At 46.9% G+C, this 18,168-nt stretch overlaps 1 protein-coding gene across 1 annotated transcript; it reads left to right on the forward strand.

Annotated features, from left to right (window-relative positions):
- The first annotated feature begins 1,195 nt into the window (after window positions 1–1,195).
- Window positions 1,196–2,926, forward strand: LOC122384804. Its single transcript, XM_043372547.1, has 2 exons — window positions 1,196–2,670; window positions 2,810–2,926. The coding sequence occupies exons 1-2, from the start codon at window positions 1,261–1,263 to the stop codon at window positions 2,924–2,926; spliced, it is 1,527 nt and encodes a 508-aa protein (XP_043228482.1). The 5' UTR covers window positions 1,196–1,260.
- The last annotated feature ends 15,242 nt before the right edge of the window (window positions 2,927–18,168 follow it).

The raw sequence follows: 18,168 nt of genomic DNA on the forward strand, positions 1-18,168 counted from the left end.
AGCCATCACCAGCAACCCTTCGCAGTGTTAAAGGATAAATTCGATGACATTCGCGCTAGCTTTCAAGAATTAGATAAGGCGAACGATCGACTCATCGAAACGATTAACGAATACGCATCGCACGGTGTTCTCGACAGCCTATTGCAGGAATGTGACGAGTATATGAAAGTAGTAGAATCGACTTTGGACGAAATTCGAGCAATTCACGCCTCTCATGTCTCAGAAAATTCCTCTTCTTCAAGGCAAATTCAAGTAAAGGCTCTAGATGCTCCTCGGTTTACGGGCGACATTCGAGAGTACGCAAATTTCAAACACGATTTCAAGAGACTTATGGAACCTGCGTATGGCAAAGACGCTTATGCCCTTCGATCTTGTTTGTTAGGATCGGCTTTGCAGACCGTAAAGGGAGTTGCCGATGATTATGACCAAATGTTTCAAAGATTAGACAATGTCTTTGGAAATCCTCGGAAGTTCGTGGATTCTATTATATACGACATCACGTCGATAAAACCGGTTCAAGAGGGTGACACAAAGAAGTTCGTTAGGATGGTCGACACAATCGAAAGATGTTGGCTCGATTTGAAACGTACAAATTTAACCGAAGAGATGGATACTATCGCAATGATCAGTATGGTCGAAAAATTGTTGCCGCCCACCCAAAAACGGGAATGGATTTTGTTAGTGGATTCAACTGATGTATCAAATGGTATGTTTGAACGCCTTCTAAATTATCTTCTTCGAGAAAAACGAGTCATAGAATATACCGAACAAGACATCCGAACCGAAAAAGCGAGACATGTTCATCACACTTTAGCAAATCCAGCCCAAGAAACGTCATCATCAAACATAAAGCAAGAAGTTGTAAATTATGCGTCGGGTAGCACTCAAAATCATCGATCTCCGGAATCTCGATCGTGGTGCTGGATTCATAAGACGCCCAGCCACTCAGTGGAATTTTGTGCAAAATTCCTAGAAATGTCGGTGGCAGAACGGTCTGAAGTTGCAAAGCAAGCAGGAGCATGTTTTAAGTGTTTGAAAACTAGCAGACACATCGCCAAAAATTGTCTGAATTCTAGCCAATGTACGGTATTCGAGGAAGGCCAAATTTGTGGTAAACGACATCATCCATTATTTCATCGAAAATTATATGCAGATACGGCTGTAAATCAAAACAACGAAGTACACAATGTCCTTGGCAATGAAGATCGTCCTATCTTGGCAGTCAACGCGATCCAATGTAAAAATCAGCGCATCAATGTCATGTGGGACTCGGGTGCCAGTGTTTCACTCATTACTCGTCGTGCGACCCAAAGACTGGGGATAAAGGGTAAAAATACAACACTTTCTATAGTAAAAGTTGGAGATGACCACACGTCTCTCGACAGCAAAAAAGTAGATGTTCCGCTAGAAGACCTGAAAGGGAAAATTTGGACAGTTCCAGCATACGAAATTGATGAGATTACCGCAAATTTAAATCAGCTCGACGCAAAACAAATTCAAAGTCACTTTCCAGAGATTGACGCATCGGTAATCGCGAAACCGAAAGGCAAGATCGACATGCTAATAGGCGTGGACTCTTGTGCCATCATGCCTACAGTCGTAAGAACCGTCGGGAATAGCCAACTCCTTGAAAATCAATTTGGGTTATGCGTCAGAGGCTCTTTTGAAAGGAAAAACGAAGATAGACGAGCGACATGTGCAATAAGATCTGACCCCGACGAAACTAACGTCAAGACGCCACTTCATATGAACATAGAAGAACTAGGATCAACGGAAAAGGAACTGACAAAAGACAAAGGACAAAAACCCGACCACGGAAAGATAGATGGCGACCTACCAGATTGCACGAACGGTTTGCACCACAATCTCCCGCGACCTCGTGAATACCCGGTTACCGCTGACATCCTTAAAATTCACAAGTCAATACATCTCCGAAACTGTGGCGACCAACATACACATCAATATCTGAAACGAACCGAAACACGAACCGACATCGACTTTGAAGAAAACCGAGCCAACGCCGACCGCTACGCCCTCACAACATTTCGCTCACGAAACCGACTCAATGGTGTAGTCAGCCTTACAATTATAGACAAGTGCAAAAAACGAAATTCCGAAGAAAACTGCTATGTTGATTGTTTAATGAAAGCAATAACACGGGGAAGACATGATGCGACCAATATCGGCATAGAGACACAATATATTTCGATAGAAATAAACTGCAAGATCAAGGACTGTACAGTAATTGGACTATTTGGATCGAACACAAACGCAAAGGTGCCAAATTTGATACGAAAACGACTGCTTGCGATGACATGCGAAGCAAATCCGAACAGTTATAGACTCGATACGAAAATGCATTTATTATGTAGACGACAAACCGAAAGAATCGAAGACCCGTCCAGCAGAAGTAGCACGAGGAGTATTACGACTCGGAGGCCCAAGACACGATCAGCTGACAACGAATACTGGAGAAGATCGAACATCGTGATCAAATGGATAATAAATCGTCTCATCTCACTCTTGAAATTCGTGATCGCGATCGTCAGTGGACCACATCCAAACTCCGCGCGAGCTGGTGCACTAAATTCTTGTAATGTGAAATATTTTGTTGATCATAAAAGTAGAAATTTAGGAAATTCAGGAATAGCAAGAAATTGGCGCACTGTAGTGAGTACTTTAATTGTTTTATTCGGCTCTTTTTATATTTTCTTTGTATATAATTGGTTCGTGAATTGAGCTGATAATTTCTCCGCGAGATATCTTCTTATGCGTTTTATGTGACTCATCGGGTTTACCTATGTTTCAGGACGAAACTTTTGTTCACAAGAAATCGATAATACATGAAAATTTAACGAAGTTCTACGTCTCAGTGTATTCACTTAACAGACAGGAGGCCGCGACAGACGAGACCGCGGCGCTCTGACAGCTTTCCCCGGCGGCCGGGCCGGCGACCCGACGGCGGAACGGCCGAGCGTCGACGGCCGATTCTGTTGTTTCCTTCCATTTGTTATGCCGTGTCCTTTCTTTACAGGTCCAGTTTCAATAAGCGATACAGGACCAATGTGTTCGATACGGGCGTGGCTTCGGAGACAGAGAAGTGTGGTATTTCAATCGAACACAGAGCTCGCTTGAATATGGATGATTGAGTATAGTATCAAGTATTACCATGTCTTTGGGAGGGAAAAGGCTATGTATAATGGAGACAACATGACTAATACCAGGCCAAAAATAGCATAAAAACCCTAAACTACTGCTTACTCCACTACATTTAGGACATATTTTATTCAGCATAATGAACAGTGGCAGCATGTTTTGATGTTTTCTCGGTTAAAAGTACCTACCTAAGTATTTCATGTTTCATCTTTTGAAGTGGGCTCCAACCGACGGATTGGGGATACATTGCGGTTAGTTATCGACCTGCATCAGCAACATGTGCTTTTTCTCCAGTTTCTTTACAGCTGAGATGCATTATGCGTGTCCACCACATGTCTCGCTCGCCACATGCTGTAGACATAAATTGTCGGTCCGTACATACGAGGACGGTTCCATTCGCATCTGCCGTAGAAACTGAAACTGACCACTTACCCAGTGAACTAATTTCAGAACACGGTTCGAACTGAGAAAAAAACAAAAGAGCATGCACGTAATCTTGGGCGATGCCAGTAGACCAAGTGCATCAAAGAAATGTTGGAGCAGAGAAAACATTGACAAAATACATCGCTCATTTATCGTCTCCCACGAACAAATGACAGACCACTAAGATCCGTGACTAGCTTCCCCGATCGGGAGGGCGACTTTCACCGATCAGACTTAAATAGCCGAATGTCGTGACCAGCTAACGAACAGACGAAAGTCGCCAAAATTGTGCCATTTAAACGCACGCATTTAGCGCTCCGTATTTCAATGCTGCTGGATACTAATTTAATAGTATCCGTTCGGTTTGTTGTCCACACTCCCCATATTTGTTGGGTAATCTTGGTGCAGTCTGGGCCCACTCGGTGCACCCCGGATCCTCTCGGTTTCCGTGGGTTCGTTTCGTATCCACACTCGCCCCGGACACGGTTTGGTGTCCGACACGGATCCGCATCACTCTCAGTTTCCGCGAGTCTGATCTCAGAGTTCCTTGTCCATCTTGCATCCATTCCAGTGCCCGCTCATTATTTACTGGGTCCGTCTCAGCTTCCGTTCCACAGTGCCCGCTCAGTGTCCAGTGGGTCCGTCTCGGTATCCACTGGGCCCGATCAGTGTCCAGTGGGTCCGTCTCGGTATCCACTGGGCCCGCTCAGTGTCCAGTGGGTCCGTCTCGGTATCTACAGTGTCCGCTCAGTGTCCAGTGGGTCCGTCTCAGTATCCACAGTGTTCGATCAGTGTCCAGTGGGTCCGTCTCGGTATCCACTCGGCCCGCTCAGTGTCCAGTGGGTCCGTCTCGGTATCCACAGTGTCCGCTCAGTGTCCAGTGGGTCCGTCTCGGTATCCACTGGGCCCGATCAGTGTCCAGTGGGTCCGTCTCAGTATCCACTGGGTCCGCTCAGTGCCCAGTGGATCCGCCTCTATCGGGAGCAGGTCAGTGTGGCTAATGGGCTGCGTGAGCCGAGCCGAGCCGAGCAGGAGTCGGGGTCGGAGTCGGAGCCGGAGTCGCCGCCGCTCAGCGGGCGCCTCGGAACGCGCCAGTCGCAGGTCAGCTGCGCGCCTGCTACCTACTGCAGCAGTCGACACTGGACGGTCGTGGTCAGCCGCCGGGCCGCCCGCTGAACAGATGGGACGTTGCGTTACCCGGGTGAATGAGCCGTGTCCAAATGGCACCGCATACGAAAGTATGAGAACCGGAAGGAATGGGTTGGCGATTTCGGCGAGTGAATGTGGGTTCCTTGACTCGTTAATTCTCAGAACGCGGATTCTTGAATGAGTGTGGATGGCGAAACAGCATATTCAGGATACACGCTCAGTGTCCTTATGGTCCTTTCGCTCGTTCTCAGCCATCATTTCGCCCGTCCTCAGTCATCCTTTCGCTACTGTTCTGGCCGAGCGGTCACGGTATATTTGGACTGTGGGGCCAGCAGCAGCGACTCGCGCCCGACGAGGCTCGTCCTTCAGGAGTGGCGCCGCCCGTAAAGGCGCTGGCGCCCAGCGGGTGGTAACATTCCGGCCTACTTCCACTTCACCTGTATCCAGTGGTTACATACTCACTGAACTAAATAGGCTAAAAGAGACTTTTCAATCCGGCCAAACGGGCGTAACAAGTGAGATATGTGAGACTGGCATCGTGGTATATGGGTTTTATTGCGGTCTCGCCGTTACAGTTAATATTGCCCTCGATACGACTTTGTTCGCGCCGGGTCGGGTTCAGACCAGGCACGGCGATTGTTGAGGTGTTCTAAGCAGGGGGAAAGTGCAAACACAACAACTTTTGTAGTAGGTAGGTATGAGCACGCTGAGGTACCGTAAGGTGGGGCTATTTGAGACAGTGGGGCTATTTGAGACAGTATTTAAAATTGCTATAAAATAAAAACCACTTAAAATTTATGCTGAATTATTTGCTCAGGCGATTTACTACTCGATTCCACACCTCCCTGAGCAAAAATATCACACAAAAATCAAACGATCTTCATTTTAGAGCGATTTTAAATACTGTCTCAAATAGCCCCACTGTCTCAAATAGCCCCACTTTACGGTACTGAGCTTTGATCCCATTGATCCCATTGCCAGGTCTACATATTTAGCTTCATTTCCTATACAATGCACCTTCTTAACGTAGTTATGCAATGTGACAATGAAACCAATTGTCTGATGTTATGCAATGAACCATTAAGGTAAAGCAACGTCCATTTTCGTCGCAATATGTATCACAATAGGCCAAGCCCACTTCCTTCTGGCATTTCGGTTGAGGTGTCATCCATGTCTCCTTTGACCTAGAGCCATAATTTACCAGGAAGGAATGCCTGTTATGGTGATGCGCGTGCGCGTGCTGCATAAATGCGTCCGATTAACAGATTACGATTGCATGTGCGACACCTGCAGGAGACAATTATGACTCACCCAATTACGTGATACGTCATATGCAAAGACGCAGCGTTCAATTCATTATAGGTAAATTATATCCGCTTAGAATACATTCAAATCGTTTTTTGGCTTCTGAACATTTTAAACGAAACTTATGCAATATGCATTGTAGAAAAAGACAAATATAAGTATTTGTTGGGAAGAAGCAAAAAGTAACTTAAGAGGCACGTCAAAGATAGGCATAATATTTTAAGAAATTGGGTGATAAATTAACAATATTATGAATTCGGCTTACGTAAGCCGTATTTATGGGAGTCTCCGGCAATGACCTGCATCAATGGTAATAGTCTCCGCAACGGCGTTTTTCTATGACCTGAAGTCAGGTCATAGAAAAACGCCGCTGCGGAGGCCATTACCATTGATGCAGGTCGGTGCCGGAGACTCCCATAAATACGGCTTACGTAAGTCGAATTCACTTACATTCTGATGGTTTGGACTGATGATGGTCTCACCTTTACCCTGAGTGACAGGCGCATCAGAGCAGGAGTCTCAGCTGAATAGGTCGTGCTATATCTAGGCAAAGGCAAGATCTCGAATATCAGCGGCCGATGCCCGATCTTCAAAGGAGACCACCGAGGAGATGGAGACAGAAGACCAAGTTTTGCCAGAGTTGGCATGGCGATCTCGTCCGATTGCTGTACAAGGGTCGCTGGAGGTGGCCGGGGGGCCCTCGTCAGTATATAACGACGCGGCGTCCGCCCAACGAGCTGGTTTGCCTGAAGACTGACGAGCGTCTTGCGAGACCCAGGCTCCACAACAACAGGCACCATATCAAGAACCAAGCTGAGATAACTTGGTGGCCAAAACCTGCGAATCGCCGAGAAAAAGCCGCTACCCGACCCGTCCACTAGATTCGGTACATTATCTGCCATATTTGGTCGGCTTCCTTCTGCAGTTCGACAATGGCCGGCTGGTTGAGAATGGTCGCACCGCTGGGGCTGATGACGATCTTCGCCCTGCCTCTGACAATGATCGCCAGAAACCGTACCATTCGTGGAGAGCCAATGGTCATCCTCATACTGAACATGACTATTATTCTATTTGTATTCAGCTTTATGCTTTTCGCATGCGCTAGTGCTGACATTATGTTTGCATATAACACGCCTCGGCTGCTTTGCGGTACGCTAATGATAATTGCCTCAAGCACCTTCGGCGGCTTCAAGCTATCGACATTCTGTTTGGCCGTGGAGCAGTACATCGCCGTGGTGTTTCCACTGCGCCACTTTACCATCATAAGCAGGTGGGTGAACAGGATGGTCGCCATAACATGGCTCTACATTTTCATGCTGACTTTGGTCGGCTTGGTCTGCCACCTTCTGGGACTCGAGACTGTAGCCGAGTTTGACATCCGAGTGTTGGGCATTGACCACCAGATCAAAAGATGCAACTGGTCTGTACTACCGAATGCGTACACGATAGCCACCCAGGCGTGCATCTCCGTTTGCTCAGCGTTGACGTGCGCTATGCTGGTCTACACGGCGGTCCAGGGCTGGAAGCATGAGAAGCGGGTGGCCAAAAACGATGTCAGCCGTCAGACTCGGCGGTTCATGTTGCGATTCAAGTCCTTCAAGCGTATCGTCAAGCTGCTGGTTCTATTTCTTCTCATCGACATCATCGGCACGGCGTTTCGCATCGCGTCCCGATTGCTTATGCTGCCGTCTGAGTTTCTGTACATCGCACACTCTGCCAGAGTGCTCTCGACCCTCGTCGAATACTGGGCCTACGGTGTCAGCAACGCGATCATTCGAAAGGCGATGAAGTCTTTTCTGGGCTTTCCCCAGGGGTCTGTAGAGCCTCAGGGGTCTGTAGAGCCCCAGGTAGCCCCAGGCCCCAGAATACTGCCATCTGTGCCGAATTCCGCTCCTCGTCACGTTCCGTCAGACCAGCTCGTACTGGCAGACCTGGAGGCAGCGTCCGCCAACTGAGGCTGGTGATGCTGTGTGCAGCATATCGAGCCGGCGTGCTGCTGGATGGAGGCTAGTTCACCCCCATTTCAAACCTGCGCGCAAGGCCCTTAATCCCCCCCCCCCGCGCGTGCAAGAAGTGCGCAGTCCCTCGACACGTCCAGCAACATATGTCCACACAGAGGTCAGCTTAGATCGGAAGCCGAAGAAGCTCTTCAAGCGAAGGGTATGCAGCTCTGCTCCGCGCATATGTTCTGTAATAAATAAGCAAAGCCATGAGCTTTACTTTAGACCGGTAAACGATGACGTGTTCACTGGACGGGCGCAACAACTTTCAGGTCATTAGAACCAAAATGGAAGAATAAAAACAGCAAATCACCACATGAAGGGGGAAATTGGGCACTGAACATAGGCGATCCAAACCTACAGAATACCTACACAGCAGGTGAGGAAAGTGTGTTGACGTTTTCTCGTCAATACAGCATGGTCCGTATCGCCATAGGAGAGGCAACTTCCTGAAAAAAATACAAATCTTCCTCCAGAGGCAACATTTTGCGTTTGTATGCAAAGTCTGAAGCATGTCTAGCACAACCAGTTTATTGCATACGCTATGGTCCTTTTTAGTTCGTTTTATCGTCTGTGGATTTTTCGCAAACTGCATTTTGAAAAAGATGTTTTTGCTCCTAACTTCGTGAATTATCTTTCAATGATAATAAACTTTTCAACAAAAAAGGTGCCTGTCAGATGCAATTTGAGCTCTGGAACACGATGGTGCTATTTATATTGTTTTACGATGTCAAAAACATACTGCAAAATGGATTTCAAAACTCTATATTTGTGGAAATTTTTACTACACATAATCCGTATAGTTTGGCCATTTTGAAAGATTTTGGGCTCAAATTTTCTAGAGTAATTCATCAAAGGGTGGCTTATTAAATACCGGTTTAAAGTTAAATACTCTTTGATATATATATATATATATATATATATATATATATATATATATATATATATATATATATATATATATATATATATACATATATATATATATATATATATATATATATATATATATATATATATATATATATATATATATATATATATCAAAATGCTCAGAATGTCGAAAACCCGGGATAACATTTTGATAGCCACATTCATGCTTAGTCCATTCAGAAAAGTATGTATAAATAACCTTATGCTCATTCTTTGCACTTTTTTGTTGAAATTGAATAATTAAACAAAATCATTGATATATTTCGGCTTGCGCCATCTTCAGAATGTACAGAAACAATTGTCGACACAAACAAACAAAATTCGATTCCATCAATCAATAAATCGTGCAGCGCTTCAATCAGCTCCTTGATGAGAGAATAATTTCATATATACATGGCTCTCGAAATAACGATGCGCCGTCCATGATATCTACGATACATGTACAATATACAACACACAAGATCAATATACAATATACAAAATAACAACATAGAATCTGCATGAATCATCACATTGTTTGGCGCAGCCTAAATCAACGGCACAATCAGACAGTAGTTGTCACAATCAATTAGTGGATATGTACAATATAGTTATGTGGGGGTGTACGATGGACGCTGCAGAAGTGGCCAGGATGAAGTTTGGGTGTTCAAACATGGTTTTTGCCTTGGTTCCTTATTTCCACTGATTCGGATATTTTTAAATCAGCGACGTCTTTACACACTCTTTCAATGGAGATTTTGAATGACGATGATGTGATTGTACATGATGGGTGTCTTTGGGTAACGTGATCCCCAAGAGGGGTGTTTTTTGCCTTGTTCTTAGCGTCACGAAAGTGTTCATTGAATCTGTCACGGATGCGCCTTTTTGTTTCGCCAATGTAAATAGTACTTTCATTGTCACAAAGATTACATGTAATTTTGTAGACGGCATTTTTGATGTGACAGCGGCCTGGGAGCCCTGCTTCGCATGTGGCACAGCGTTTGGCACCAGCAGGGCACGGGGGGCTTTCCAGCGCTGACCTCACGATGTGTTTGGCCACCGTTTTCCCACTGGTCCACGCGATACGTGCCTGTACGCCACATGAGCGCACTACCCCGTTGACTCGTCGTGCAAGGGTCTCGTCTATGTAGGGGAGAGATATGTAAGTCGTGTCGGTGTCTCGTTGTTTAGTGTTTCGTCTTTTTGATCTTTGTCTGTGATACATGATTTTGTGTTTAGTGCTTTGAATGAGTCTGTTCGGGTATCCATTGTGTCTGAACAGTGATTCCATGAGTCCCATGCCCCGTTCTTGTGCTTGTCTATCAGAACCTAGTCGTTTGGCGCGTAGAAGCTGAGAGTGTAGTACAGAGCGTTTGCATTGCATCGGGTGTGCTGACGTGTAGTGAATGATGATGGGACCCTCGTCTATGGGACATAGACGAGACCCTTGCACGACGAGTCAACGGGGTAGTGCGCTCATGTGGCGTACAGGCACGTATCGCGTGGACCAGTGGGAAAACGGTGGCCAAACACATCGTGAGGTCAGCGCTGGAAAGCCCCCCGTGCCCTGCTGGTGCCAAACGCTGTGCCACATGCGAAGCAGGGCTCCCAGGCCGCTGTCACATCAAAAATGCCGTCTACAAAATTACATGTAATCTTTGTGACAATGAAAGTACTATTTACATTGGCGAAACAAAAAGGCGCATCCGTGACAGATTCAATGAACACTTTCGTGACGCTAAGAACAAGGCAAAAAACACCCCTCTTGGGGATCACGTTACCCAAAGACACCCATCATGTACAATCACATCATCGTCATTCAAAATCTCCATTGAAAGAGTGTGTAAAGACGTCGCTGATTTAAAAATATCCGAATCAGTGGAAATAAGGAACCAAAAACCATGTTTGAACACCCAAACTTCATCCTGGCCACTTCTGCAGCGTCCATCGTACACCCCCACATAACTATATTGTACATATCCACTAATTGATTGTGACAACTACTGTCTGATTGTGCCGTTGATTTAGGCTGCGCCAAACAATGTGATGATTCATGCAGATTCTATGTTGTTATTTTGTATATTGTATATTGATCTTGTGTGTTGTATATTGTACATGTATCGTAGATATCATGGACGGCGCATCGTTATTTCGAGAGCCATGTATATATGAAATTATTCTCTCATCAAGGAGCTGATTGAAGCGCTGCACGATTTATTGATTGATGGAATCGAATTTTGTTTGTTTGTGTCGACAATTGTTTCTGTACATTCTGAAGATGGCGCAAGCCGAAATATATCAATGATTTTGTTTAATTATTCAATTTCAACAAAAAAGTGCAAAGAATGAGCATAAGGTTATTTATACATACTTTTCTACTTATGATGATGCTCAAAGATGCCATTGCTCGCCTACAACAACTTAGTCCATTCATGCAAAGAAATTACATCTAACTTAAAAACCGAGGTCTTGAGAGCGATTGCCGTAGTTCAATGTTTTGCCTTAAAATTGGCCGACATTACGTCACTCTGACGTCATTTTTGGCCGACTTATAGCAGCTAGAAAGTTGAAATTTGGACACAATTAGGTGTCAAATTGAGGCTGCTGAAGGTACCGCAAGTTCCGTGTTTTTACGTAAAGCGGTTTGGAAGATATTGCCGAAAAACGGGAGGGGCTCTGTAGAGCCCCCCCCAGTCATGTCCACGATTTTCAGGGGATTTAATGACTCACCCAATTATGTCACACGCAAAGATGCAACGTTCAATTCATTATAGGTAAATTACATCCGCTTAGAACACATTCAAATCGTTTTGGCTTCTGAACATTTTAAAAGAAACTTATACATTGTAGAAAAAGACAAATATAAGTAACGAATTATATTGAAGAATAAACGGCATTTTTAATGAGTACCTATTACGTAACTAAGTCTCATGTACCATATGCATTTACGACATAACAACTTCATCATTTTCACGGAAAACTGGCAACACGCACAGTGGAACAGATAGGGAATCAGCAATCAATGTCACTGTGTCAATGAATATGTCCAGTACCACTGTTCACCATGTCATATGGTGCGAGCGCACATTTCCTGTGCGCATTGAAGTACAATGAAGCGATGCATCGATTACATAAAATGGCACGCAGTGTTGAGTGTTTTATACGGGAAAAAGTGACGACCTTACGCAGCCTGCTTCAAGCCTTAGTATAAAAGAACTGTACTGGTGTTAAACGGTACCAGTGTGCACCACACACTCCAATCATGAAGGTAAGCACTCAGCTAAGCGTGAAACAAAGCATCTGCCTCTGCTGTTGGAAATTAAGTCGAATGAATTCAACCATCTAGCAAAAGCATACCAGTTTAGGCTTCATTCTTCACGATTTCTTTGAATAGCTTGCGCATGGTAACTACGAATAAATAGCTTATGCATAGCAACTACGAATAAAAGCTGCTTTTTTTACTTTGACTTTTACGAAGCCGTAAAGAGTGGATTTGTTAGCTGGGAAATATATCACCGTTTTGGTCTTTGACTGCTTTCTGCAATGTTAGGAACAGCTTTAAGTTGGCATGTATTTTCCAGTCTTCACTAAAGTAATGACTGCTAGCTAAAGTCTCATACGTGTTGCGAATTGTCATATCATACTAGCGTAAGACGTTGGTTTGGTTTTGATTCCGGCATCGTTCTCTCCATTCCAGTTGTTTGTTGTGGCCGCGCTGCTGTGTCTGGCGGTCGCCGACGACCCCGAGCCGGTCAACAAAAGATCACGGACCGTCGTCCTGCAGAGACAGCGCGATGCAGCCCAGCCCCAGGACCAGCTCCAAGCCCGGCCACTGGCCCAGCCGTCTGACGACGACGGCTCCGCGGTGCGCGCGACTTTCGGCCGCGCCCAGCGGAGGGGAAGTCGCTTCACCTTCCAGCGCCGCGGCAGAGCTGGGTCTAAGTTCAGGGGCCGGCAGCAGCCGATTCCTGTCTCGGATGATGACCAGCACCAGCTCACATCCGATGACGGCCATCAGAGCTTCAGCGAGCGTCGTCCTGCTCAGTCTCATCGCGGTGACAGAGTGATCAGCCGCGCCCGCTCTCCGGCTTTCCGAGATGATGACGACAGTGCTCCGGTAGTTCTTCGCCCTGTGAAAGACTTCACCAGCCATAACAGCGAGTTCATTTTGGTGAGCGACGATGACGATAACCAAGTCTCCCTCGTCGAAGAGCCTGCGCACTTCGTAGACCGCAGAGTCCCGGAGCCCGCTCGGCCCTCTGTTGTCCGTGGACCTCAGGCACAGCCTCGTCGCAACAAGGAAAGTCGCCGTCAGCAGACTCGTGGACATTTCTCGCGATTCAGCTTCACTGGGGACGACGACAACGGATTCACCCAATTCTCTGGCGATGACGACAACAACGGACGCTTCGTCAGCCAGCCCAGGACGAGTCAGTTCTCTAGCGATGACGACAACAGTGGAAGCTTCGTCAGCCAGCCAAGAACGAGGCAGTTCCAGAGACAGAGAGCTCCCGCCGGCCAGTTCAGCCTCCCGGCCAACGATGACGACCACAGCGTCTCCTTTGTCCGTCGTCCCGAGGAACAGCGTCCCACCCAGCCCTTCCCGCGCCGTCGCACGTCCTCGTTCGTCAGCTCAAGAGGACAGAGACCGTCATCGTTGGACGACGATGACTACTCGAGCAGCCGTTTCGTCCGCCCGCGCGCCCCTCGGCCGCAGCCCGCCCGGCGCCCCCCGCAGCCTCGCCAGCCACAGGCCCCGAGACCGGTCGGCCGCGGCTTCAGCAGGCCGACCAGCCAGCCCGCCAGGAGTCAGAGGCGACCCAGCAGCACCACGCCAGTGTTCCGTCCCCGCCCCGCCCCTAAGGTCCAGCTCAAGAGCGCTCCGATCTTCAGAAACAACCCCAGGTTCTCCAGCGGGCCGGTGAAGAAGGTCACCCACTTTGATGATGATGACGATGACCGCAGAAGCCACGGACAAAATCAGCGTTCCAGCGCCTCCAGCAGGACTGTCATCCACCATCCCGGTCATGGAGAGAGCTTCTCGACCTTCTCCTTTTAGGAACCATGAATCACTGAAGATTCAGAATCTACAGGTTCACACTAATATGGATCATCGCTGATGAATTCGGGAGGAGACAAGTTGACAACCCGCAGTGACTGTGTGAAATGGATATTTTGAACAGTTGCCTTGCCTGAAAGCATCGTAATTGGGAGACCATGTGTGGAGTGTAACAGTGAACAATTTAAACCTTCCAGAAGCCGGTCATTGCCCATTCGCAGTATTGTCTCATGAAACTTGATATTCTTATAACTTATTTAAAGAATGATGTACGTCATTGCATTATAAATGTATTTAATCACTCGAACCGTTATTTATTAGCACTATAGGTTGTGTGCATGTGTGTGTAGTGTTGAGATGCCGTAAAACTCGTGTAGTATTTCGACAAATACATGCGTAAACTGAATGCTCATGCACATTTATACCTACCTTGCGTTTAAATCATAGATGGGTGGATGGGGAGATTAGGTGGGCTTCACGGGCTAGGCATCCACGGATTGACGGTGGTAAGTCCATTCAAGTGTTAGGGTCTAGGGAGGATGCGTTTTCACAAATTTAGCTAAGAGCTCATGAGCACTGAATATGTAAGTACATATACGTGGCTCGTCGACTTTGTCAAGGTTTGAATGCTTTTCAATGCTAAATAAATCGAAAATACTGTACAATCATGAACTAATGACATCGAACCTAAACGGTTCCGGCAATATGCTAACAGCAAAAAATGTCAAGTGTGAATGCCAAGCCCTTTTGGTTGGATAAATAAAAGGGTACATTCGTTGTAAGCCCGGTACGGTCAAGCTAGGAAGTCGTCATCTTCGTCAGCAACGCTACCCATCCCACGGTGGTGGACGTAATGTGGAATGAATGAGTGAGAGTCGAATGTATCGACAGGGCCGTGGGAGCACTTTGACGGGTCAGTCCGGACACAATTGTCGGTGCCGCCGACCCCACCTGCCCGCGGCTCCGTCAGTCTACCACTCACTCTCGACGACCGACGCGCGTTTCGTCACCGTCGTCCACACATTCCGTCCCTTTCCCGCCCTTGTGCTGTGCTGTGCGGCGGCGGCTTTCTCATCCTGCCGTGGCCGGAGCGCGGCGAAAATGGAGCCGCGTGTCCCGATTAGCGGCGCTCAGCGGCTCCGGGCCGAGCACAGATCCGGGAGGGAGCACCGCCGCCGGCGAGCGCCGCGCGCATGGAACGCGCCATTTATCTCGCACCGGACTGGGACGGCGCGGCGTCAGAGACACAGGGCCGCCGCCATTCAGGAGCAGCCCGGATGTACATATAGTCGGAACGGAGGTAGGCATGGATGACTAACAGAGGTAGCAGATTATGCATGCCTTCCCTTTTAAACTAGGACAAGCTAGTACATTTGATCTGCCAGTAAGAACCAATCATACACTTTTTGGGTGAAGAACGAGCAAGCGCAACAATGAGCGGAGGTGCAAAGTGAGACCTCCAACTGATTTATGCGTGTCACCAATGTTATTGGTACCTAACAGCGCACTTCTCAAGCCCAATCAGCGTAGCCCTTATTGAGATTTAGAAGCGGTCCCCAATTCCCATAGAATTTGATGACCGAGAAGTAAGATCACGCACTGTAGGACTGGTAGTGGTTTTATTACATCGACCTCGCAAGTCGCTACAAAATCACTTTGACACTGTTCCCTTTTTCCTAATATTTCTTTTCTAATAAAATGTAACTGTCACATGTATGGTTAATGGCTAGCAGCAGGCGGAACTTCAGTAGTAGCAGGCATACTGGGTAACTTGCGAACATTTTTTACAACTGAAGTACAGCGATAAAATCACAATGTTGGCACAATAAGTCTCCAAACAATGGATGGGTACGTGAAGGTATCTGAATAGATCAGTGAACTTTCCACGCACAGACCTTCACAGCAACGAGGTCAACGCTTTGTATTTTCGTACGTGTCAAGGTCTATCACTCATCAGCTCAGCACTGTAAAGTGAAACAGGCCTCATTCAGTGGCAAGGCGACTGGGGCGCCCTCAGGCGGCTGCCACCCTGAACTAGAGTTTGAGCTGAGCCCTCGGCCGTCTGGGGAGGGCAGCACCGTAGCGATTCGAGCGAGGAACTCCGAAGTCTGAACCAGCTCTGGCTCTGAACCAGCTCCGAACCAGCCCTGAGCCAAGACAGGGGAAGTGGAGTGAGGAACGGCAGCTGCTTCTACGTAAGGGCTGCCTCACGAGTTTGCTATTCAACTACGCGTCCGCAGTTGCACGACCTCCCCGGATGTGATGAATACCTACGAGATATGGATTATCTATCCGGTGGAATTTGATGATTCCTTCGGAATTTATTGCGAAGTTAAATATCATCAAGTGGGCATGCAGAACATGCCAGTACCTCGCCCGGAATAGGTAAATTCAGTTGTGCTTTTGAAGTTGGATGGATGCCCTAAGAAGGCAGCGCCGACCTTTCATCGATCCGAAAATTTGATTAGGCCAAAAACATCCTTTACAAAAAAAAAGATACGTTGCTTCACCCACTGTATTGATAATTATCAGCCATCAGGGCATGGAATAGACTGTACCTTATTTTTGGCGACTTACATATCGCGCACACATCGCAGGCGCCTGGAAATATCAAATGTTGACATCTTTCAAATAATAGCATTAGCACAAACGACACTGGTATATCAGGCGTGTGTGACGCAAAACATGGCGATGATATGCGAAACGCAATAGCGACACACACACACACGCACACACACACGCACACACACACGCACACGCACACGCACACACACACACACACACACACACACACACACACCCACACACACCCCCACACCCACACACACACACCCACACACACACACACACACACACACACACACACACACACACACACACACACGTTTCCGGCCATTGACAAAAACACAAGGCATTGCATTATTGCCGCGCTACGAGACCGGTGTGAAATGACCGAGTTAACTAACAACTACAATTATGCCACGAAATATCACGGTAAACACGAATACCTACCCCTCTGTGGGTCGCAAGCACAAATCCAGAATAACGCGAATTCTAACGGTCGCTACGTGCTCAGATCGATGTAACCATAGATATAGCTGGTTGATGGTCCATAATACGTATCCTAGGTACATACATACGCCACAGCGAAACAGGTAGGTTAGCGATAGGCCCGATTAGAGCGTTAAATATGACAGCGGTTTTATAGAGCGCCACCGTTTACCTCCCACGCGCGATCAACATCATTTATCAGCCGCTACTGGATGGGCAAACCTTTTATAGCCGAGCCATAAATTGTAGCACTGATGAGGGGCATTCGAGCAAAAATCCTTATAAAGCTGAAAAGACACCCATGTAGCAGCAGTGAATGACTGTGAACTGTGGGTGAATGCACAAACTACGGTGAATGCAACAGTTAAGAACAACACCTACCTGAATAGAGCGTATAACTACGTCGTTTCGCTTTGAGGGATGCTTGGCCACGGACAAATTTCTACTTAGTGCGCACATACAATATTTACTTATGGATTCTCCTAAATACTACGAGTATGCGAATACGACAGAGCGGTCACACCCACACATTCCAGGGCCTCCTCTAAGGAATTTTCACTGGGGGGGCCAGAGGCTCAGAAGCCAAACCTAGGATACCCCCAAATCCGGTTTTCTCATCGGATTTAGGCCACTTATTTTTCGTCACAGCCCTGATGCCAGGATTTTTATTTTCATTTTGAAAAAAAAAAAATAGTAGGCCACCTGACCCTATACCGGTGGATCCAATTCCAGACCGGCACGGGCAGGGTGACATTTGTGGTAAATATCCCCCGCAGCGTCCGAAATCGACGAAAATTTTCGGCTTTCGAAAATGAAACAAAATGCCTTTATTAAAAAAGTATTAAGCGGCACAGCAGTGCGTAAGGAATCTAACCGTCCGCAGAAAGTGTGAGGGCTTAGGTATCGATTTCCCAAACGCTGGAAACCATGAACAGCTACCTGCCTGAAAACAGCTCACCATCCTAAAAAGCTACTTGCCTGAAAATGACTCAAGAAACAGGCCACAGGTCAATGAGAATGAGGGTGAGGGAACAGAGTAATTACATTTTCAGGAAATGTGTAGAATTGAAGTAATCACGAGAATACCTACTAAAACTTTTGCCAGCTGGGCCA

The sequence above is a fragment of the Amphibalanus amphitrite genome, unplaced genomic scaffold (genome assembly GCF_019059575.1).
Source record: "Amphibalanus amphitrite isolate SeventyFive unplaced genomic scaffold, NRLGWU_Aamphi_draft 000199F_arrow, whole genome shotgun sequence".
NCBI lineage: Eukaryota > Metazoa > Arthropoda > Thecostraca > Balanomorpha > Balanidae > Amphibalanus > Amphibalanus amphitrite.